Source organism: Neurospora hispaniola, assembly GCF_033458365.1.
Source record: "Neurospora hispaniola strain FGSC 10403 chromosome Unknown B0T23scaffold_4, whole genome shotgun sequence".
NCBI lineage: Eukaryota > Fungi > Ascomycota > Sordariomycetes > Sordariales > Sordariaceae > Neurospora > Neurospora hispaniola.
The window spans coordinates 3,389,756-3,411,025 of NW_026944409.1; the positions used below are offsets into that span (position 1 = coordinate 3,389,756).

The 21,270-nt window shown below is 53.1% G+C and overlaps 7 protein-coding genes across 7 annotated transcripts; 4 read left to right on the top strand and 3 right to left on the bottom strand.

The window, feature by feature from the left end:
• Nucleotides 1–876: 876 nt before the first annotated feature.
• Nucleotides 877–1,643, bottom strand: B0T23DRAFT_404842 (uncharacterized protein; the record flags this gene model as incomplete). Its single annotated transcript, XM_062838942.1, has 2 exons — nucleotides 877–1,084; nucleotides 1,627–1,643. 2 exons carry the CDS (start codon nucleotides 1,641–1,643, stop codon nucleotides 877–879), a joined length of 225 nt encoding a protein of 74 aa, XP_062693293.1.
• Nucleotides 1,644–1,952: 309 nt separating this feature from the next.
• Nucleotides 1,953–2,943, bottom strand: B0T23DRAFT_317156 (uncharacterized protein; the record flags this gene model as incomplete). Its single annotated transcript, XM_062834982.1, has 4 exons — nucleotides 1,953–2,055; nucleotides 2,110–2,249; nucleotides 2,359–2,535; nucleotides 2,905–2,943. 4 exons carry the CDS (start codon nucleotides 2,941–2,943, stop codon nucleotides 1,953–1,955), a joined length of 459 nt encoding a protein of 152 aa, XP_062693294.1.
• Nucleotides 2,944–3,285: 342 nt separating this feature from the next.
• B0T23DRAFT_380615 (inosine monophosphate dehydrogenase) lies at nucleotides 3,286–5,097 on the top strand. The gene is made up of 4 exons (XM_062837221.1): nucleotides 3,286–3,509; nucleotides 3,708–3,733; nucleotides 3,829–4,208; nucleotides 4,274–5,097. The coding sequence occupies exons 1-4, from the start codon at nucleotides 3,467–3,469 to the stop codon at nucleotides 4,815–4,817; spliced, it is 993 nt and encodes a 330-aa protein (XP_062693295.1). The 5' UTR covers nucleotides 3,286–3,466; the 3' UTR covers nucleotides 4,818–5,097.
• A 588-nt stretch (nucleotides 5,098–5,685) lies between these two features.
• B0T23DRAFT_150855 (peroxisomal biogenesis factor 11) lies at nucleotides 5,686–6,832 on the top strand. The gene is made up of 2 exons (XM_062832533.1): nucleotides 5,686–6,352; nucleotides 6,449–6,832. Exons 1-2 carry the CDS (start codon nucleotides 5,811–5,813, stop codon nucleotides 6,609–6,611), a joined length of 705 nt encoding a protein of 234 aa, XP_062693296.1. The 5' UTR covers nucleotides 5,686–5,810; the 3' UTR covers nucleotides 6,612–6,832.
• Nucleotides 6,833–8,669: 1,837 nt separating this feature from the next.
• B0T23DRAFT_150908 (thiolase-like protein) lies at nucleotides 8,670–10,421 on the top strand. Its single transcript, XM_062832534.1, has 2 exons — nucleotides 8,670–8,973; nucleotides 9,040–10,421. The coding sequence occupies exons 1-2, from the start codon at nucleotides 8,843–8,845 to the stop codon at nucleotides 10,244–10,246; spliced, it is 1,338 nt and encodes a 445-aa protein (XP_062693297.1). The 5' UTR covers nucleotides 8,670–8,842; the 3' UTR covers nucleotides 10,247–10,421.
• Nucleotides 10,422–11,094: 673 nt separating this feature from the next.
• Nucleotides 11,095–15,323, bottom strand: B0T23DRAFT_150940 (uncharacterized protein). The gene is made up of 4 exons (XM_062832535.1): nucleotides 14,490–15,323; nucleotides 14,191–14,408; nucleotides 13,667–14,111; nucleotides 11,095–13,618 (listed from the first exon to the last, which is right to left on the bottom strand). The coding sequence occupies exons 1-4, from the start codon at nucleotides 14,972–14,974 to the stop codon at nucleotides 11,326–11,328; spliced, it is 3,441 nt and encodes a 1,146-aa protein (XP_062693298.1). The 5' UTR covers nucleotides 14,975–15,323; the 3' UTR covers nucleotides 11,095–11,325.
• A 2,442-nt stretch (nucleotides 15,324–17,765) lies between these two features.
• Nucleotides 17,766–20,460, top strand: B0T23DRAFT_150949 (polyadenylate binding protein). Its single transcript, XM_062832536.1, has 2 exons — nucleotides 17,766–20,177; nucleotides 20,236–20,460. Exons 1-2 carry the CDS (start codon nucleotides 18,049–18,051, stop codon nucleotides 20,399–20,401), a joined length of 2,295 nt encoding a protein of 764 aa, XP_062693299.1. The 5' UTR covers nucleotides 17,766–18,048; the 3' UTR covers nucleotides 20,402–20,460.
• Nucleotides 20,461–21,270: the final 810 nt, after the last annotated feature.

Consider the following 21,270-nt stretch of genomic DNA (forward strand, 5'->3'; position numbering starts at 1 on the left):
TGCCCCTACCTATCCATCAGCCAGGGCAGAAGTGGGTAGATCCGCCCCTCCACATGGTGGGGGATGATGTTTTTCTTTTTGTTGCGAAACGCAACTAAATTGAGAGACACGGGATTGGACCAGAGGCAGCGAGAACGATTCTTATGTTTCAGATCCCAATTCGAAAGTGTCTGTCTGGACGGTCGTCCACTGCCTGTTCCTTTCGACAGTCAGGCGACAAGCTTTCCCTTTTGAGCTAATGACCATAACCTTGGATCAGGGTCGGCGAGACCGGACGTAGTGTATCCCGAACGATCGATGTCCACATTCGTTGCAACTCTTAGCGGCCGGCCGGATCGGAGTTTGCGTTTACGGGACCCAGACTGCTGGGCCAAGCTGGTCACCAATCTCAACCACGATGGAGGTGCATCAGCTATCGGGTGCAGAAGCAAGCAGAAAAACGTACCACATACCATTATCGCTGGTCTGCGATACAGAGGAGGGCTCAAAAAAAGAACCTCATAGCACAGAGAGTACTATTTGATTCGAGACGGATCCGCCGACGGTGTTTGTTACCGGCCCCTCGGGAGGACTCAATCGGCAGTGGCCATCCAGAGCGCCGAGCCACCTAGGTAGCATGCAATGCATGTTGCGCAGCGAGTAATGACATTGGGTGTTTTCATCATCAAGCTCGAAATATAATGACGCCTTGAGCCGGCTAGTGCACCTTGGACGATGCAAACCCACATCGTCAGATTTTCGGGGTTGGCTGTCAGTCAAGTGCAATGTTGTAGCGAACAATCTGCTTATAACGTGCAACGTGCGAGAAAACGGGTTGTTGTTTCATCACAGCAAAGACTGATATCCTTGAGCCGTGACACAAAAGACAAGGCATCATCATATCATGTTAGCGTCATAGGAGTCAAGATGTCCCCGGGATTGGCCGCATGCCTTTCTTGCCATCATACTCTTCTCATAGCCAGGTTTGTGACAGAAAGTTACCGTTGGCGAGAAGCCAACTTGGATCCTCCATAAGCGAGTACAGCCCGGTCTAAGGCGTAAATGTATCGAATGGGCGTTATTCCATTTCAGCCGGTTGTCACGCCTGTGTTAACTCTACACTAGCTCTGGGGAATCGTGGCGTTATGACGCATCTTACTGTAGGGTAGGACTGGAGAAGGGCCCACTCCAGATAGGGCAATGGACCAAAGTTGATTGATCCGCAGTTTGTAGGAATCGACCTGACACGCGGCTCGCTGGTAGCTGCTGGTAGACTAGAGTGGTGTGTCACGCGCGTCAGGAACCTTGAGGGACAGAATCCAAAAAGGAAATAACCAGCAGAGCCGCTTCCAGGATGAGAACGGGATGAGGGCCGTAAGGTCGAGTCCGGAGGCCAGAGCTGTCTGGATTTGGTCGGCCGAACTCGATCGTATGCCCCCTCTGAAAACGACGAATTAGCCGCCTGACCAATGGTGAGCGGGAAATCGGCTTCGTTCGTGCCACCGCGTCAATGTGCGTACCACGCCGACTGGGCATGAACGGCGCCGGGGGGGTAAGAGTGGTACAGTCGGTTAATCAATGCGGAAGCGCACAACCGTCGGCATATGCTTGGTATCACTATGGGGTAAGTGAGTGTTTCAGAAGAACCGTGACAGCTTTGACATGGTGGTTTATCCAATCCCGATGGATATTGGGCCGAGTGGGCAACCGTGTCGCTTGAGGAGCGGTGGCCGATTTTGGAGTCGGAGAATATCTGAAACAAGCAGCTTGTATGGCCTGGGCCCCCAAGGAGCCTTGTGAAAGGCGATTTGCCGGAAGAATGGCGATGGAGCTTTTCAACCGTAGCGGAGGATGGGCGCAACTCGTGGCGCTCTTCCGTGTCATGTCGTCGTTGGGTCAGGAACGACAGCCAGACCTTGGTGGGCGTATGTCGTCGATTTGATGCCGCAGTCAGATCCCGGAGCGTTGGGCTTTCATGCGTCGGCGAAGAACTGTCTGGGAACCCGCAGGCCCGGGAAGACTGATGGATTCTTGCAACGGCCTTGCTGCCCCGTCGGGACAGGGCATTCTGGCCAACTTGGGAGTTGCCATGCAGACTAAAACAAGAAGCCGTGAGTTTGCCTCGGTGACGGATACGCCGGTGGCCGTGCTGCCACAGAGGGCGGAAACTGTGTCGTGATGCGCACGGCAGGATAAGTTGGAGAGGCCGCATCGTTGTATGGAACGGCGTGCCAGGGGCGAAGGTGGTGGGCTGCAGACGGCGCGGCTTGCTATTGCACAGTCGACTTATTTGTCCAGTCGCGTTCATGGAAGAGAATGATTGCGTTCATTCACGTTATATTGCCGTCCAGCTTTCAAGATTGTGAAGTGTAGGCGTACAAGACGGGCCGGCCTGGAACGATCTGGAGTCCTAACATGGTTGGCATCATGTCGGCGGCCATCCACGTTGTCCTTGCACAACAGGAGGAAAGGCGCTCCAAGAGTAACAGTGATGTAGCGCCATTGGTTCCCAAGCCACGGGAAATCGAGCGGCGGTGGCTTTTCCAGCGATTCATCCTACTCGAGTCGATCTTGTACTGGTGATGTGAAGAGTCTTGATCGCAGTTGGTGGGCATGGGTCGAGGTAGGTAGCCAAGCGAGGCAAGACAAGTTGGACAGAACTTCAAATAAGCAGAATCGTAGAAAGTTCCGGCCTCAGTCTGGCTGGTCAAGGGAACGGAGAATCAATGTCCCGATTTGTTTGTGTGGTGAACGGAAGTGGAAGTGGAAAACGCCTAGGTTGACGATAAATCTCCGTCGTTGTCGAGTTCCCTTCAGTTGTGCGGGAGAAATAAATCTCGAGACGCATCGATGCATTAGGGCACACGCTGGAGTTTCCTTGCCATATAGAGAAGGCTCGGCTTCAGGTGTACCTGCCTAACTTACCATGATAGGGCCAACGTTACAGGTAGTTTTGCAACCCATCTTCGTTGCCGCTTGGCGGTGGTTGAGCAGCCTCGTGAAGAAGGCACGACTCGGGTACGCAGTCCAACGATTGAAAGAGAAGGATCTCGGATGACGGGAGTTTCAGCACATCACTTAGACAACTTGAATGCTCCAGGGATGTAAATTACCCAACACCCGTACGAATAATACTACTCCGCTGAGACTTACAGTACCTAGGTAAGCTAGTATTGTAGCTGGCTGTTGTACCCCGCATATACAACCGAGGTATGGGTAAGGAACAGTAATCGTACAACTCGATACAAACCAGTAATCAACATTTGAGACGTCGAGTTGCCTCGGCATCATTAATGTTGCATTACCTATTGGGCGGCTTTTACTCACCTGACTAGGGACGGTCCGCCATTTCAATAGTCGGAGTTTCCATCTTGTCGCTGATCTTTCTTGACCGTGGTTGAGTTTGTTTCTGCTTCTTCCCTTTTCCCCATCCTCTTTCTGAAGCGTACTTACCGTTGTTGCTTCACCGATACCGCACACAATCAAGATGCCGCTGCAGACTGAACTTACCCGCCGACTCGGCATCACAGGTACGTACTGCTACAGTACACACTCGTTCCCCTTCCAGTCCACATGAGAACCTCAATGGCCAATCGGTCAAACATTCACACTGTCAATCCTCACCTCGATCTCCCACGTTTCATGTTGTTATTCATAACCATACCTTTCGGGACACGACGATTCGATTCTGTCCTTGGGCTGACATGCTTTGTTCCAACTCGCAACAGTGCCCGTCATTCAGGGTGGCATGCAGGTAAGTTCGTTGTTCTTGTCTTTGCTTTTTTTTTTCTTCTTCCCTCCCTCCCTACTGCTGAGGCACACAAAAGACGGGAGCTAACGTGTCAACAGCATGTAGGAACAGCCGAGCTGGCCAGTGCCGTGTCCAATGCCGGCGGCCTGGGTATCATTACTGCCTTGATCTTTCCTGAGCCGGAGGGTCTCCGTCAGGAGATTCGCAAGTGCAAGAAGCTGACGACGAGGCCATTCGCCGTCAACATCACTCTTCTGCCTGCCCTTGTCCCCCCTGACTATGAGGCTTACGCCCAGGTTGTCATTGATGAGGGTATCAAGATCGTGGAGACTGCTGGCAACTCTCCTGGTCCCGTCATCAGCAAGCTCAAGAAGGCTGGCGTCACTATCCTCCACAAGTGCACCACCATTAGACATGCTCAGTCTGCGGTGAAGCTCGGCGTCGATTTCTTGAGCATCGACGGTTTCGAATGTGCCGGGTAGGTCAAGCCATATACCTCATTGCTCCCCTGTTGACCAGTCTTGCTTATGCCACATATCACAGCCACGTCGGTGAGTCGGACATTACCAACTTCATCCTCCTCAGCAAGGCCCGCCAGACACTCAATGTACCCTTCATCGCCTCGGGTGGCTTCGCCGACGGCCAAGGCCTCGCTGCTGCGCTCATGCTCGGCGCCTGCGGTGTCAACATGGGCACTCGCTTCCTCTGCACCGTCGAAGCCCCCATTCACCACAACATCAAGGAGGCGATTGTCAAGGCGCAGGAGACAGACACGGCGCTTGTCCTCAGGCGCTGGCGCAACACCACCCGTCTCTTCAAGAACAAGGTAGTGCGGGATGCCCTCAAGGTGGAGAAGGAGAGCAAGACGGGCGAGTTCTCCGAGATTGCCCCGTACGTCAGTGGAAAGCGCGGCAAAGAGGTCTTCATCAACGGTGACCCCGAGTATGGTGTCTGGACTGCGGGTCAGGTTATGGGTCTCATCAATGACATCCCGACCTGCAAGGATCTCATTGCGCGCATCGAGAAAGAGGCCGAGGAGACAATCAAGGAGAAGGTCAAGCTTTTTGCCGCGCCGTCGAAACTATAGAGCCGGTCATAATTGAGTTTCGACTTGCTGTGCATGCTTGGATTTTGTCGGTGTTTGGGGCAAATGTATTCTTTTGGTTTCCTATTTTCATCCTCAATTTCTTTTTCCTCTCTCCTTGTATGTACTGTGCAGGTAATTTTGAGGAGTGGGGACTGGTGTTTCGATACATACAAATCCCAAAGCAGTCGCCTGCTGGGGCCAGCGCATCAAACTCAGTAAAGCCATGGATTCATATGACATTCGTGAATGACCTTTTTTTTTTTTTTTTTTTGGCTTCAGATCACCTTTCAAAACTGAACTAAACTCATTGACCTTCCAGATTACGGCTCTACGTAACGAAAATTGCAAGACGACGTTGACGGCATAACACAACAACAACAACCCTAACCCGAAGGTCATTCCTCGCGCTAAAACCCCGCCCTTGGGCACGCGATGGAGCGTTCCCGATTTGACTCCAATGGATGGCGGCACTTCATTCCTGAACAGGCCAACCCTTGCATGACTCCACGGCTGGCACGCAATTGCCAAGCCGTTTGGAGAGCCGATGGGTCCTCCCCCGAGTCAAAGGCGGAGAGGAAGCTAGAGAGACCTCGGCATGTGCTCGCTTGGGCAAAGTCGCAGCCGAAACAGTCCAAAGCTGGCATCCAAGAAGAAGTGACCAGAAAGAGTGAGTGATCAGCTATTCTGTTTGAATTTCAAAGTCAAAGTGCGACTTGCGCTGTTCGTGAACCTGTTTGCCAACTGAATTCGTGATCAATTACCGTGATACGAACCTGAAAGGTCAACCTAACCCAAACCCCCCTCTGAAAGCTCAAGTAACTTGGAGAAAGTCTGACCGCCAGCTCAGCTCATCTAACTTCAGCTACCTATAACCTGACGGACTTGTACCTGAATAACAACAACCCGCCGCGACATCCGACCCTCTTCCGATCCGGAACATTAAACTTTCAACCCAACCTCAACAACAACGAATAACTTTGAAGAAGGAAAAAAATGGTCGCCGACGCCCTCGTCTACCACCCCGCGGTCTCGCACTACCTCAAATTCGTCGCCACCACCGTCGGCCGCGACAAGCTCCTGCGTCTCTTGCAGTACTTTGCCCGCTTCTACGCCTGGTACCTGCTTCGCACCAACAAGCCCGCCTCGGCGATCCAGCCATGGGAGACGATGAAGAAGCAGTTTGGCCTGGTGCGCAAGGTCATGCGCGCGGGCAAGAACGTCGAGCACATCAAGGCCGCGGCGGTGGCGGCCGACAGCAAGAACGGCGACCCGATTCTGCGGTACCTGGCGGTCGGCCGCCAGCTCGGTTATGCGGGTTATTTGACGTTTGATTTGGGTACCTTGCTGGATGCGACGGGGATTCGCAAGACTGAGAGCGCGAAGAGGCTGGCGAGGGAAAGCCAGAGGTTCTGGGTTATGGGATTGAGCTGCAGTGTGATTGCGCAGGCGTACACGCTGTGGAGGTTGAGGCAGAGGGAGGCGCGGGTTGATCGCAAGGAGGGCGAGGGTGTGGTGGAGGCCAAGAGGATTGAGGTGTAAGTGCTCCCCCCTTGCTCCCCTACGTTTTTGTTACTTGAGATGATGCGGCGCCTGAGAGACACGATGTTAACAATACTTTGCCAATGTTATAGCGAGCGCGCCGCCAGCCGCATCCAGCTCACTTCGGACCTTTGCGACTTGACTGTTCCCTTGTCGGCCCTTGCCTGGGTCAACTTCGATGATGGCATCGTCGGTCTTGCTGGTACTCTCAGCTCTCTACTCGGCATTTACACCCAGTGGAAGAAGACTGCTTAGAGGGCAGGTTCTAGTTGATGGTGAAGAAGAGTCACTACTACGCATGAGGAGGAGAAAAATGGGGTCTTGTGATGGATATATCTTTTGGGTGGTTTACTGGGACAACAGCACGCGTAATTTGTTTGACTCGTTTCCCTTTCTATCGGTGTTATGTTTGTGGATAATGTGGCAGCTTTCACGAACAGATTTATTCTATTGTTGTTGTTGATGCCTTTCACCATTGGTCAATTTCGGTGTCGTTGATGAAGCCGTTCTTTTCCTGTCGTATGCCTCGCGCTACAGGCCTTTGATTCCTTGTGATTAGGTACTTCGTAACCTAGTGGTTGATGGCCCTAAACTGGTGAGTTTCCAGACGAGCGAGGGCACGACTCTATGACCCTGACATGTGAGTCTGACTGGGAATGAATGATGCGTGATCAATGTGTGGATCATCACCCATCCCATGGTTCAGTTTCATATCTCCGGCCCGAGGACTTGGGGTTCCGAACCCCGGAGGAGCGGATCGAGGCGCTCCCCCACCCGCCTTATCCCGGTCTGTAGGCCGTGGGCCGCTCCAAATTCCCCGCATGCATCCGGATGGGATGGCTGTTCATCCGTTCTTGTGCCTCCGCAGTCTGCAGTGTGCCCTACCATAATCGGATGGCGTTTGTTACTTAGCATGTTGATGTCCTGCTCCCCTCGGAGCATGCAGCATTGTTTCAAAGTATGAGGCGAATTTGATTTTTCTACAGAGCGCCAATCTTTGCACCATCAACGCCTCCCAAGAATCCCATACGATGCATCGTTCGACCTCCAGCTTACCACGGTCCCTTGTCATTCGACTCATGCATGGACATCTTGCCGCAACATTGATAAGGATCCTGCACGGAATGCCCGATCACCCTCTGAGATTTGTGTCACAGATTGAATCTACCATCTTGCGAGAGGAAGCTAGTAGAGCATGAACCACTCAATATTCACCCCAGTCGATGTTTTGCAGGTCAGAAGATCCGGAGAACCAAAGTCATGACGTCTCGCGGCCGGGATCGGATTAAATTGGGGATAGCGTCGTTTTATCCGCACGTTATCAACCTTCTTCAATCTTGACTCTCAAACGTGTTGTCCGCACGGAGCAAGACATGTTCTACCCCATGAAACACCATGGTCCTGCTCAGAAATCCTTGAAATACGACCACATGGAACAGTCTGAAGCACAGGTTCTTGAACATGGGCATCTCTCATATTAAAATGAAAAGAGAAAAAAAAATCAATTGTTGAACAAAATTGAAGGAATCTCCATGAGCGGGCATCTGGAAAGTGCGGGGCTCTATCATGCCTTCCAGTTTTTGGACAGCTTTGGATGAGATCAACATAATTGGGCACCACTAACAGCCCCAGGTAGTTCATCCATTGCTCCTGTTGAAGGTTTTGCCCCTCGCGTTCAACTTGACACGTGCTTGACTTTTTATTCCTAATGAACTATCACTTCTCCCTCCTCAACCTCCTCCCGGCCAGCCCCTCATCCGCGGTGTTGACCATCGCGAGATCACTGTGCGGGCGGAGATCTGCAGGTACAGTTGCAATCGCCTTGATACAGGGAACGAAGCACATTCGCTGCCCTGTGATTGACGGAGCTCCATCCGGCGCGGCGTTTGAGAACTGAATAGCAACCCCACCCGATTTCCCATCGCAGAGTCCAGACAAAGCGCTTCCCCTGGCAATGAGGTAAACAATCGCGAACCACGGCAGTGGACCAGGATCCGAGGCAAGGATACGGAGGAGCTTCAAGCTATCCTGTTATGGCAATCGAGACAGATTGGGGGCTGTGGTCACACAATCGATCTTGCTTTTGCTGTTGGACCACATAAACTGACAATTCCCATCGATGTCTACTAGGTCCATCATCACACTGCATTGAGAGAGACCTTGCTCAAAATCCCATACCCAATTGACCGGTAATTCAACTCGTGTGAGCTTCGTTTGTCCCCAAGAGAACTAGAGACACCTTGGTGCAGTTGCGATACAACACTGTGTGTCATTGCCAGGGAATATCTCAACTGTAACTCTCGCTTCTACCCCGCCGTCACATAGATAAACAGTCTTGCGCCCAGTTCCTAGCCACCAACCTACAACAACAAAGAGAAGACTCCAAGAAACTAAATCACAAAATTAGTTGATTCCCAATACTAGAGAAGACACCTATTGGACAACCACGGCTCTTTCTCTCCAACAATTCATCCAAATCACCAACAATGGCTGCTTCAACTGCTGCCGGGGAGCTGGGGCTCTCCATCACGGGCTTGGGAGTCCAGTATCCTCCATACAGCCTTGGTCCAGACGCTATCGACATTCTCAGCAAGAGATACCACCCAGAGTCCCCAGCGTAAGCTATCTTGGTCTTTTCTTGCTTCGTGCTTGTCAAATAGGTACTGATTTCGCTCTGCAACAGCATGAAGAAGGTCCTCGCCATCAACCGATACACGGGCATTGATCATCGCTCCTCGATAGGTAACCCTGACCACCCGCTCGTGAACAAAGCCAACCCACCTACCGTCAATGAACTTCATGAGGTCTTCATGTCCGATGGCGTTCCTCTCGCTGTAGAAGCCTCGCGAAAGGCTATGGCCGAAGCGCGGGTAGTGCCGGCTCAGATCACACACATGGTCTCGACGACATGCACCGACTCGGCCAACCCGGGCTACGACCACTTCGTCGCAAAAGAGCTCGGTCTCAGTGACCGCCTGGAGAAGGTCCTCCTCCACGGTATCGGCTGCAGTGGTGGTCTCGCCGCCCTTCGCACAGCGGCGAGTCTTTGCCTAGGCCACACAGCGCGCGGTAAGCCAGCCCGGATTCTGGTCCTCGCGCTTGAAGTCTCCACGACCATGGTCCGCAGCGAGCTAGAAAGCATCAACGCATTGCAAGAAACTCGCATTGGCATCGCCTTGTTCAGCGACTGCGCTAGCGCCGTGATCCTGTCCAACGGCATCGGCGAGGCACCGGGCAAGCCCGCGATCTACGACCTCTTGGGTTGGGAAAACCGCGTGATCCCGGACTCCGAACACGACCTCGGCTTCGACGTCGACCCAATGGGGTGGAAAGTCGTCTTGTCTCCCCGAGTCCCAGTACTAGCCAAAGCCTCCCTCCAACCAACCTACGCCGACCTCCTATCCTCTCTCAAAGACCAACTCCCTTCGTCCTACCAGAAACCTGCCGATTTCGACTGGGCAATGCACCCCGGCGGCGCCACCATCCTGTCCGGCGCCGAAAGCGCCATGGGTCTGACACCAGAGCACATGCGCGCCTCTTACGACAGATATATCAACCACGGCAACTCGAGCTCCGCAACCATCTTCAGCGTTCTCAACCGGCTCAGGGAAAAGGACATGGATGCTCTGGCCCCCGGCGGCAAAGTAAAGGAGTATGTCGTCGGTTGCGCGTTTGGACCAGGGATCAACGTTGAGATGTGTATGTTGAAGCGGAGAATGAACGCCCCAGCAAGGACGACGACGGGTTTGGATACCCCGCCGGAGACGGATGATAGCGAGGGGCCGGGGCCGGGGTCGAGTGCGGGAAGCGACGATGGGGAGTCGATAGAGGGGGGCGAGAAGGAGGAGAAGTTTATTAGCGAGGCGTTGGACAACGTTGAACTGGACTGAGATGGATGGATCACACGATGGGGGGGTATGAACGGTTTTCGTTTGTTTTTAGCAAGCAGGCTATGTCAGTAAGCAGGCGGGTGTTTAGAACTGGGTCGTCTTGATGTAGTTCTTTCTTTCTTCTTCTTCGATACCTTGATGGTTTCAGAGGTTATGGTCGGGCCGGCATTGCTCTTTCATATTCGTAGCAACCCGGTTTTTCTTTCGGCCTTCGCCCTTCTTCTTCTTCTTCTTTTTTGTACGTCGACTTTTACCAGCAAAAAGAGAAAGTAGAAGAACTTGAGAAAGGGTTCAAAGGAAGACGAACGTAGTTCAATTGAAGTGTGGTTATGTAGGACGTAACGAAATGTTATAACCCAATTGGGGAGTGCAGTGGTGGTGGTAGTGATCCAGCAAATGAGGGCTGACTTACTTTCCAATAAACATACGAGATGGTGTCATGGTGATCAATGTGGCCCGTTGCTCGGACTTCGAGTCCTCTCGGATATATATATATATATATACGCATCCTGGGTAGGTAGGTATATAATCTAGAGCCATACACATGATTTGTCACTACTATGTACACCACTTTACTTGCTCCCCCCTTTCGGTCGAAAGCTTGTTCAATGGACGTTGTGGTTGGGTTGTCAATTATTTGTTTGTCTGAGCATGCGCAGAGAACTAACAGGACGATTGTCTTTGTCCCGATAGAGTAAGTACACAGTCTATATGCGGCACAGCTTGATGATGTGCCTGTCTGTCGGCACTCTGTACTACCTAGTTATGTATGTCCGTGAAGTAGATGTTAATCATTGCTTTCTTGAGGTCTTGATTCATATGAGAAACCAAAGAAGGGGGAAAAAAAACCACTTGATAGGAAGTAGTAATCAGTCAATTTCGCTTCAAGTGAATGAATGAATTATCAGCTGCTTAATACTTTTCAGTCTTAAATAAGACTCTTGACAAAAACCGTCTGAACGCCAAACCTAACAACATCCCATTCCATCCCATTGCATCCCATCTCGTCAACCGCAGATCCTCAAGCTCTCCTGTACTATTCATTCCCATAACCGCATCCCTAAATGACCTGGACCTCCTTAACTCAAATCAAACCCAGCCCCACTCTTCACCGCATACAGCAGTTTCTCCTTCAGTCTCCCCTTACTCCGATACTGCGGCAACTTGAGCAAATTCACACACGTACTCGCACTCGGCAACCGGTCCTCATCCTGCCCGGCATCCCTGATCGTGAAATAGGGCCTCAACTGACCAAACCCCAACAGCGGCGCTCTCGGCGTTGACGTCACATATTTCAGGACCTCCCTCCTCTCTTCGTCCTTCAGCTCATGCATCACCTCCCAGAAGATCTGAATGGTCGGATGTTCCTCCCCGTCGAGGCCGATCTGGTACACCCCGTTGTAGTGCGTGTTGCGACGGAGATCTTCGACGTCGATTTCGGAGCTGTCGCCGCCGACGAGGCGTTGGAGCTCAAGTTGGTTGAACATGGAGAGCCAGCTGGGGTCGATGACGGAGCCCAGACCGCGCAGAAAAGCGCGCGTTTGCGGGTAGGGTTGGCGGACGAGGCGGTGGCGGGCTACGTAGGAGATGTAGAGGGGGCGGTTCTCGTTGGTGACGGGCGTGGAGTCGCCGTGGGGGATGAGCGGGCGGATGATGGTGCGGGTGGGTTCGCCGGGGGAGTTGATGGGGTCAGTAATGGTGAAATCGAGAGCTAGGTCGGTTTGCACGTCGCCCGTGTAGTTTTTGAGGCTGAGCATGCCTTGGTAGAGCTCCTCGTCGAGTTCGCGCAGGTCGTTGATGTTGGCGCGGTAGCCGGCGGTGGTGGAGGAGGATGATGCTAGGGAGTTGCTACCGCCGCCTGGGGTGTCGTTGGCGGTGGCCCATTTCAGGAGGAAGAAGCCGGCGAAGACGATGTCAATCAGGATCCCCTCGTACATACATTTGCCGATGATTCGCCCCAGGAATTCGTACTTTTTGAGCACCTGTTCTACAGCACGCTGTGTTTCTTCCGGTTCTCCTACCCGCATGTTTCTGATCCGATCGATGAGGGTGGGATTTGGGTAGTAGGCGTTCTTGCTGTTCGTTACAAAGAGTTCGGTGTGAGTGAACGCCTCTGTAGTCACGCTGTCGAGGAACTCTTTGGTGACGCCGCCGCCATCGATACCCGCCTCCTGCATTCCAAATTCGTCCTCAAACGTAACCTGGATCGGCTCTTTGAGTCCTTCGCCTAACTCCCACAGCTGTTTCATAGCATCCTCAAAAACTCGACCTCTTCGGATCCGAGCCGTGTGTTTACCCAGGGGGTGCTGGGCACCAAAGCCATTGCGTAGCATATGAGCTCTCCACATGTCTGGGTCGCCGTCTCCTCCACGTCTGCGCTGCTTGTCCAATTGGATGAACTGTCGGAAGATCTGAACGCGCGTCTCAAATGGGATAGCAAAAGGCATGTTGCGCAGAATCTCAAGCTTCGGGGTGATCGCAGACAGTAAGTGGTTGCGGGCGGCCTTCCTATTCTTCTGTCTGAGCCTCTCAAGATGTGCGTAGTGAGACCATTCCTGTTGATCATCCTCGGAGCTGTCGGCACCATCTTCGGTATTCCTCAGCTCGTGTTGTCTCTGCTCTTCAAGAACCACAGCCGCAAGGAAACCCTCCATGTCGAACTTGGATGTCATCAGCCAGTGGCCTTCGGGCAAAAATGGTCGTCTCGAGTCCCGTTCGTAAAGCATCTTCATGGCTGTCGTCGCTAAGTCTCTGAGCGTAGTGAAATCAACTCCGGCAGGAGGAAGGAAGCTATCATTTTTGGAAGCTTGACCGCCATCGCCTCTAGGGCGATTCGAGTTGGGCGTCTCGGCCCAAGGGCTGTTTGTCAGTAGCTCCTTAGCATTGTAGTACATTGTGAAACTGAGGTGCTTGAGAAACTGCGTCAAGCGCTTCAGTTCGCTCAGCGACATTCCCGCCAGACGTAGTCGAGAGGAAGGGCCGCCGAAGTTAGGATGGGGGTTTAAAGTGCTGAAGAAATCATCGTCGTCCATGAGCCGCAAAACGAAGATGTACGATTCAAGGAAGAGAAGAACAGTTTTCCATTCTCGTTGCCACACCGCTTCGGCAGCTGGTGATGACGGCTTGCGTCGAAGAAAATCTAGCGTAGAGTCTTGGCTGGACGCAATCTCTGAGAACACAGACGTCTTCTGTGTAGCATTCCAGAAGTACTTGGCCGTTGGAATACGGCCTTGGGCAGTTGAAATGTCAGCCACATAGAGGAACATGCGAATGTCCTCACTAAAAGCAGGGAAGCAGTTGATCAAAGTCAGGATGAAACCAGCGAGGTAACTGGCGTCGTCATCCGCTGAAGTAGAGGTCTCCCCGGTAGTTCTAAGGTTGTTAGCGCTTGCAATGAGCAGCAGGCGAAGGAACACTTACGCGGTAAAAGCGCTTAGAAGGTCTTGAATGGCGCCTTTATCAACTAGCGACTGAAGCTGTTGTCGCACAAAGGGATGCAGAACGTCAGATCCATCTTGCTCGGCTTCCGCAAAGTAACTCGTGTCCTTTGGTCGAGCAACGGCAAAACCCGCCCTTATCTGGGCTGAGCACAGAGGGAAGAGTGATTCTAGGGTCTTGATGAAAAGAAGCCTTGAGCTTCGTTGTTCCTTCGCCCCATTGATCGCAATGTAGTGTGCGATAAGCCAGAGGACAGCGTTCGGGTCATGCTTTGGAAGCTTATGCGAGAGGTCAATGATATAATTTGACAGCCGATCTAGGTCTATGTTGGCGGCTAGTCTCGTAATAAGGTCCGAGCATCGCGCCGGGCCGGGCTGTGTCAGAAAAGAAACGACCAAGTCTTGGTAGGCTGTATGTTTGACGGAGTCTACATAAAAACGGACGGCCACAGTTAGTCAAAGAAGCTTTCTTGTACGATGGGGAGAATCCCAACAAATGGTACACACCTAAATCGTGGGGTACATCAAGCGGTGCAACCACCAGACTGCAAATGAGCTCTTGGATAGAGGCGGGCAAACCAGTGTCCTGGCATAACCTTCCAAGTACCTTGTACCACTCTCCCAGAACTTGTCCAAACGTCTTGAAGTCCGACGTCTTGGTCCCGATCGCACCAAGGGCCCGTAGGAAAAGAGCCACCTGAGTCTGCTCGTTTCCGAGATCGCACCTATCGAGAAGCCATCTCTACATTAGCATGATGAACAGTTGTGGAATAATGACTTGGGACCCAAAACCACGAACTGCTCACCTTGTCAGAGCAGCAAGTAAAACCCGCCTTAGTTTACCCAGCCTTTCCCATCCCAACACTCCCGAGCTAAAGGTAAAGAAGTCTGTCTGGAGAAGATCTTCGGTGACCAAAGCTAGCCTGTGACGGTCTTGTACATTAAAAGCTTGGAAGGCGGCAAACACCAACGGCAATGCCTCTGCTGACCTCTGCCCAGCATCAACGGGTTGCGCTTCGTACAGGCGGTCGATAGCCTGGCGCCGTTCATCTCGTAGGGTCCGTCGCACGCGATGTCCCCTCCATGTTCGTTGTATTCGTTGCGCCGCCCTGAGCCGGTCTCGTTCCTGTTGCCTTTGCTGACGTTCTGCTTGGGCATGCGCTACTGTTTTGGAAGCTCCGGTCGCTGAACTGGCGCCCCATGAGGTGCTGGTGAAAGGGTTGCTAGTCCGTTGACCGCTGAGGTTGACATTTCGACCTTTCCTAGAGCTACCAGTAAAGGTGGGAAACATGGCTAGTGACTCGAGTGTTTGGTTTGATATTCGAGATTCCCCAACACTAACACGGAAGATCGGAGGGCGGACGAGTGGCGAGAGGAGGGAAGCTTGGGCGTGGAATTGCGCAGATTGATATTATATATCGAATGGATATTATATATTTTTGAAAGTGTTCTGATGCGGTGTAGATATTCGAACTTGAACTAGGAGGTCGTACGAGCCGGGATCTCCGCGCTGGAGGTGTTGTCTTGCAGTTGGTCGTCGTGAACGGTGTGGTTGATGTCCAGTGTTGGACTGCAGTAGGTTGCTCATGGAGATGGCACGGTAGTGATGGCAGTGATGACGAGACGATGGCCGGCTACCTGGCCGTTGTTGGGTTGGAAGCAGCATCCCCGCTGTTTTTGCGTACCTCTCAGGTGTGTGCCCACTGTCACGGTACCTAAATAGCTCGCGGAGTGCTACGGCACTTGCACCTGTCTAGGTACTGCACTAACAAATCATCACTAATCCAGACAATGGTAGGCACCAGTAGCGGGAGGTAGCTGTTCCAGAAAGTTCAGTCGCTGGCCACCAACCCGAAGCGATGTCTTGATGAGCTCGATCAACCAAGTGATGTGACATGTATCTCAGCGCTAGCAACACATTGTTTGGGACCTAGGTAGAATAGCCCGAGGCTGGCTACAACACCAGCGCGGATTGAATCCTACGACGAGCTTCAGAACGTTAACGTTGGCGCTGGGCATCAAAGGGGTTCTGGTGGTGGATATCATGATTGAAGGTCTAGAGGTAGGTACCTCAGCAGGAGTCCAGGTACAGCGAGGTACCTTGGGAGATGACCCCTCTTTCCTTTGTCTTTGTTATCTTATCGCCCGGGGCAGGCAGGCAGGGCATCGATGACATCCATTGGAACATGTGAAGCATGGTACATAGAGGTAGGTAACAGAATTGGTATCTCGAGCTCATTGCTCGTCCGGGCGAATGAAGAGTTGTTTAGGTAAGGATTCTATACCTGAAGAGAATCCTGAATGCTTGTTGTCGTCCATCAACTACAACAGGATGGTGCCTTTTTGATGTCCATTTCAATGACGATAAATACGGGTTCTATGGTATGGCCCATGCCCGCCCCGGCCTACTCACAAACACGAAGGCCAGAGGTCAAACAAGCCCTGGGCTGGCAAGGCTAGTCTGGGACAGCCAAGCAGCGTCGTCCGTCAGATGCCTGCTCCCGCCTTGGTTCCTTCCACTTCACTTGACTTCTTGATTGAGTGACGGGATTGTGGTGTCCGCCGTGCCGATTGCTGCGCTAACGGTGGTAGTCTTGATATATGAATATTTATTTGCATACGAGTTCCTTCCTTTTCCATCTGAACCCAGCAACAACTTGGGTCCAGGTGGGACTGGTTCGGGTATTTGTATCAAGCCGATCTTGACATCTTGTTCTTTTCCATGTTAGACTTGACCCGGCACAGGGACCAATCACCACAACGAGACCAACCTCGACAGACAGCAACCGCCATCAGGACCAAAACCTTTTCGTCGAAATGTTAGGATGTGTCATGACGCTCGAACTGTTCGAGTACCCAAGATGTTCCAGACTTTGGTTTTTGCCGCTGGCTAACCAGTGTATAACTGCAACATCCTGGCAGGTCATCCGGCCAAGTTGCCCCATCCGAGGTTCCGTGCGCGGCTTTGCCAACAATGTCTTTTTTGCAGGTGAAATGGACTGCGAATGCTGATATTCCGGACATCCATTTTGTTTCTCTCTTTTTTTTTTTACGTTGCTTGTGGCACGAATGCAGCAGCAATGCCGTTTGCTAGCGGACTTACAGAAAGGTAAGGCGGTCGTTAGCATTGTTCCATGGTGATGGGACAAATGCCAGCGACCCAGTGCCAAAATCCGGCACACCGCTGTAACCTATCGCATCTCCAACTCCAACCGCCAACTGAGATGGAATGTCCCGTGATTCAATACAAGTAAATCTCGCCAGTCTATACCAAATGGTTGCGGCTGAAACGCAGGGTTTCATAAAACCCTCCAGGGTTCATGAATAAGTGCCCATGTCTGCCTGTTGTTGGCATGAGTCGTCGTCGTCAGCCATGGTCGACTACAGTATGCTTGATATCAGGTGGCCCGGGAGCAAGTGTGCCAGGCAAAGTTGGAAGTCGCACGTTTCGCTGGATCTCCGGTCTGGTCTGCAGTCTGCACAGGTGGATGCATATATGCAGGAATTCATGGCGGGTCCTATTGATAAATCAAGGTTTTGCGGCCCATGCCACCCCGATATCCGCATGCCCTGACCGCCCTAGCCGCACTTCACTGGCTACGAGGGGCGCGGCACAGTGCGCAACCACAAGATGCGTGGGCGGGAAAGAAAAAAAATCTGACCTCCGCATTAAGACGTGAGCCATCCGGGCGTCGTTGCTTCTTGCCCTCTTTCTCCTCCTCTTCTTTCTTCAGCGAACCTCACGCCCTTTATCCTCAGGAAACTCCTCCAAACCGAAGCCAGAAAGAAGTCAGATAAGTACGAACATTTACCCTCTCGGTCTCTGTTCTATCTACTTCTTGTCTGCGACAAACAAAACCTCACCAAAAAAATTTGAAAACCGCCGAAAAAAGAGAAATCCCCCCCATCCATACAAAACCCCATAAAACCCACCAAATCCACCCACCTTTTTTTGGAAGACATTTACCCAAGTCTCCAAGTCCACCAGTCTTCCTCTCCCTCTCCCGAATCTCGTCCTTGACCAGTCGAGTTCATCCTCCCTCTTTGTCAATACCGTCGCCCGTTCTCCGCGCCGGTTTTACTTGCTCCACACAACTCTAGATCTCGGGTACGTTGCTCGTCGCACTATCAATTCCTCCTGCCTTGCCATCGTCGTTGTCGTCGTCGCCGTGGCCGCCGCCAGTGCCGCCCGCCCAACGTCACGTCAATTGAGACTTCTCCTCCTCCTCCTTTCCGCTGTCGTCGTCCGGTCGACACATCGGTTACCCCTCCGCGCCTTGATCAGAGACACAGACAGACACACAAAAGGATACGGACGCTGACGGTTCCATCCATCATACAGAATCTACAGTTTAACCAGCAAAAATGGCTGCCACTTCTACCGCCGCTGTCGACCAGCTCGCCGCTGACCTCGGCAACACCAGCCTCGACAACAAGGCCGCTGCCCCGGCCGCCATCGACACCAGCGCCGTCCCTGAGGCCCAGGCCGAGGGTGCTGAGGCTGCTCCTACCCCCACTGCTGCCCCTCACCCCCAGGCTTCCGCCTCCCTCTATGTCGGCGAGCTTGACCCCTCCGTCACCGAGGCCATGCTCTTCGAGCTCTTCTCCCAGATCGGCTCCGTCGCCTCCATCCGTGTCTGCCGCGATGCTGTCACCCGTCGCTCCCTCGGCTACGCCTACGTCAACTACAACACCACCGCTGACGGTGAGAAGGCCCTTGAGGAGCTCAACTACACCCTGATCAAGGGCCGCCCTTGCCGCATCATGTGGTCCCAGCGTGACCCCGCCCTCCGCAAGACCGGTGCCGGCAACATCTTCATCAAGAACCTCGATGCTGCCATTGACAACAAGGCTCTTCACGACACCTTCGCTGCTTTCGGCAACATCCTTTCCTGCAAGGTTGCCCAGGATGAGCACGGCAACTCCAAGGGCTACGGTTTCGTCCACTACGAGACCGATGAGGCTGCCTCCCAGGCCATCAAGCACGTCAACGGCATGCTCTTGAACGAGAAGAAGGTCTACGTTGGCCACCACATTCCCAAGAAGGACCGCCAGAGCAAGTTCGAGGAGATGAAGGCCAACTTCACCAACGTTTATGTCAAGAACATTAACAACGAGGTCACCGACGAGGAGTTCCGTGAGCTCTTCGCCAAGTTCGGTGAGGTCACTTCTTCCTCCCTTGCCCGCGACCAGGAGGGCAAGACCCGTGGCTTCGGTTTCGTCAACTTCACCACCCACGAGGCTGCTGCCCAGGCTGTTGATGAGCTTAACGGCAAGGACTTCCGTGGTCAGGACCTCTACGTCGGCCGTGCCCAGAAGAAGCACGAGCGCGAGGAGGAGCTCCGCAAGTCCTACGAGGCTGCCCGCCTCGAGAAGGCCAACAAGTACCAGGGTGTCAACCTGTACATCAAGAACCTCGGCGATGATGTCGATGACGACAAGCTCCGTGCCATGTTCTCCGAGTATGGCCCCATCACCTCCGCCAAGGTCATGCGCGATTCTCTGATTGAGGGTTCTGAGGAGAAGGATGAGAAGGACAAGGAGAACAAGAAGGAGGGAGAGGCCGAGGAGGAGCAGAAGGAGGGCTCTGAGAAGAAGACTGAGAAGAAGGGTGACCGCAAGCTCGGCAAGAGCAAGGGCTTCGGCTTCGTTTGCTTCAGCAACCCCGATGATGCCACCAAGGCCGTCACTGAGATGAACCAGCGCATGGTCGATGGCAAGCCCCTCTACGTCGCTCTTGCCCAGCGCAAGGATGTCCGCAAGAGCCAGCTTGAGGCCAGCATCCAGGCTCGCAACCAGCTCCGCATGCAGCAGGCCGCTGCCCAGGCTGGTATGCCCCAGCAGTACATGCAGGCTCCTGTCTACTACGCTGGTCAGCAGCCCGGTTTCATGCCCGCCCCTGGCGGTCGTGGCGTCCCCTTCCCCCAGGGTGGTATCGTCCCCGGCGTTCAGGGTGGTCGCCCTGGCCAGTACCCCTACCAGCAGGGTGGCCGCGGTGGCGTCCCTCCCCAGCAGATGCCCCCTATGGGATACCCCATCAACCAGTTCGGCCCTGGTGCTTTCCCTCCTAACACCCCTCAGTACATGGCTGCTATGGGCCAGGTTGGTGCTCTTGGTGGTGGCCGTGGCGGTCCCGCTGGTCGGGGCCCTCAGGGCATCCCCGCCGGTATTCCCCAGGGTCTCCAGGGCGGCCCTGCCGTTCCCGGCTACCCCCCTGCCGGTCGTCCCCAGAACGGTGGTGGTCGCGGCACTCCTCGCGGCAACGCTAACTTCATGGCTGCCGGCCGTGGTGCCTCCCCCATCCCTGGCGCTCCTGCCGACCTCAGCGCTGGCTCTTTCCTCCAGGCTCAGCTCGCTACCACTCAGGATCCTCAGGCCCAGAAGCAGATCATTGGCGAGAACCTCTTCCCCAAGATCCAGGCCATCCAGCCCGCTCTTGCTGGCAAGATCACCGGCATGCTCCTTGAGATGGACAACGCTGAGCTGATCAACCTGTAAGTTTACATGACTATTCTTGACTCTTCCACACATTGCTAACCTGTCTGTCTGTAGGTTCGAGGATGACAACGCTCTTAACGTCAAGGTCCAGGAAGCTCTTGCCGTTTATGACGAGTACCTCAAGACTCAGGGCCAGCAGCCCACCCAGCAGCCCGCTGAGGCCAACGGCGAGCAGGCCCCCAAGGCTGAGGAACAGAAGCCGGAGGAGCAGAAGGCTTAAATGTGCCCTGAGCGATGGATGATTTCCCACGCACCGGCATAGGTGTTTCTCAGATGTTTCTTCATGTTCTCCATTCAACTCTCTAGGGTCGATCTCGCAACGGGGGGTCCGGAAAAGTTTATTTGATACCACACTTCGCTTGACGACAATTATGATTTAATCTCTCCCGATCCCATGCAACCCCATCACGGTGCGATGGCCGAATTGGCAGTGGATGGATTTTAACAAGTATCTCCAGCAGGTGGGGTGCAGTTGTTCCTTTGAGTGCATGACGACTTTTACAAGCAGTATCTCGACATGATATTGAGTCAAAGTCATGCTCATGTATTGACAGGCTTGCCTTTTCTTTCTCTCCTTGTGATGGAGCGTGGTGTCGCATCATACAGGGTTGGCCATCTGAAGGGGTATGATTATGTTTTCCTATGTTTTATCAACGATTTGGCGTTTACGGTTAGGGAGGGAAAACTGGCCAAAAGTGATTATCTGCAATTGGTCTGGAATGTCGGGTTTCTTCAGCCGCGTTTTCACAGAATGGGAGGTTAAGCTCGGGCATCTTGGGGAACACATTCTTTTCGCTCTCGAGACAGTAACAGAGCGAATGTTTTAGAACCCGGTCATCTAACAAGAGTGGGAAGGAAAGGGATATAGACCAGCATCTTCATTGTCCAGACTGCCCATGAGAAATGGGGGTAATGGGACTTCTTATGGGGTTGAATCCCGGAGGAGTGGCAGAAGGAGGATCGAAAATTGTTCAGCTAGAGGGTAGAGATAAGCCAATAGATGCTATCAAGTTGATATCAGTGAATTCTTGATTGTGATGCTGGGTAAGCGGTACGTGGCTTCTGGTTTGTCACAGTCCATCCCTTGAG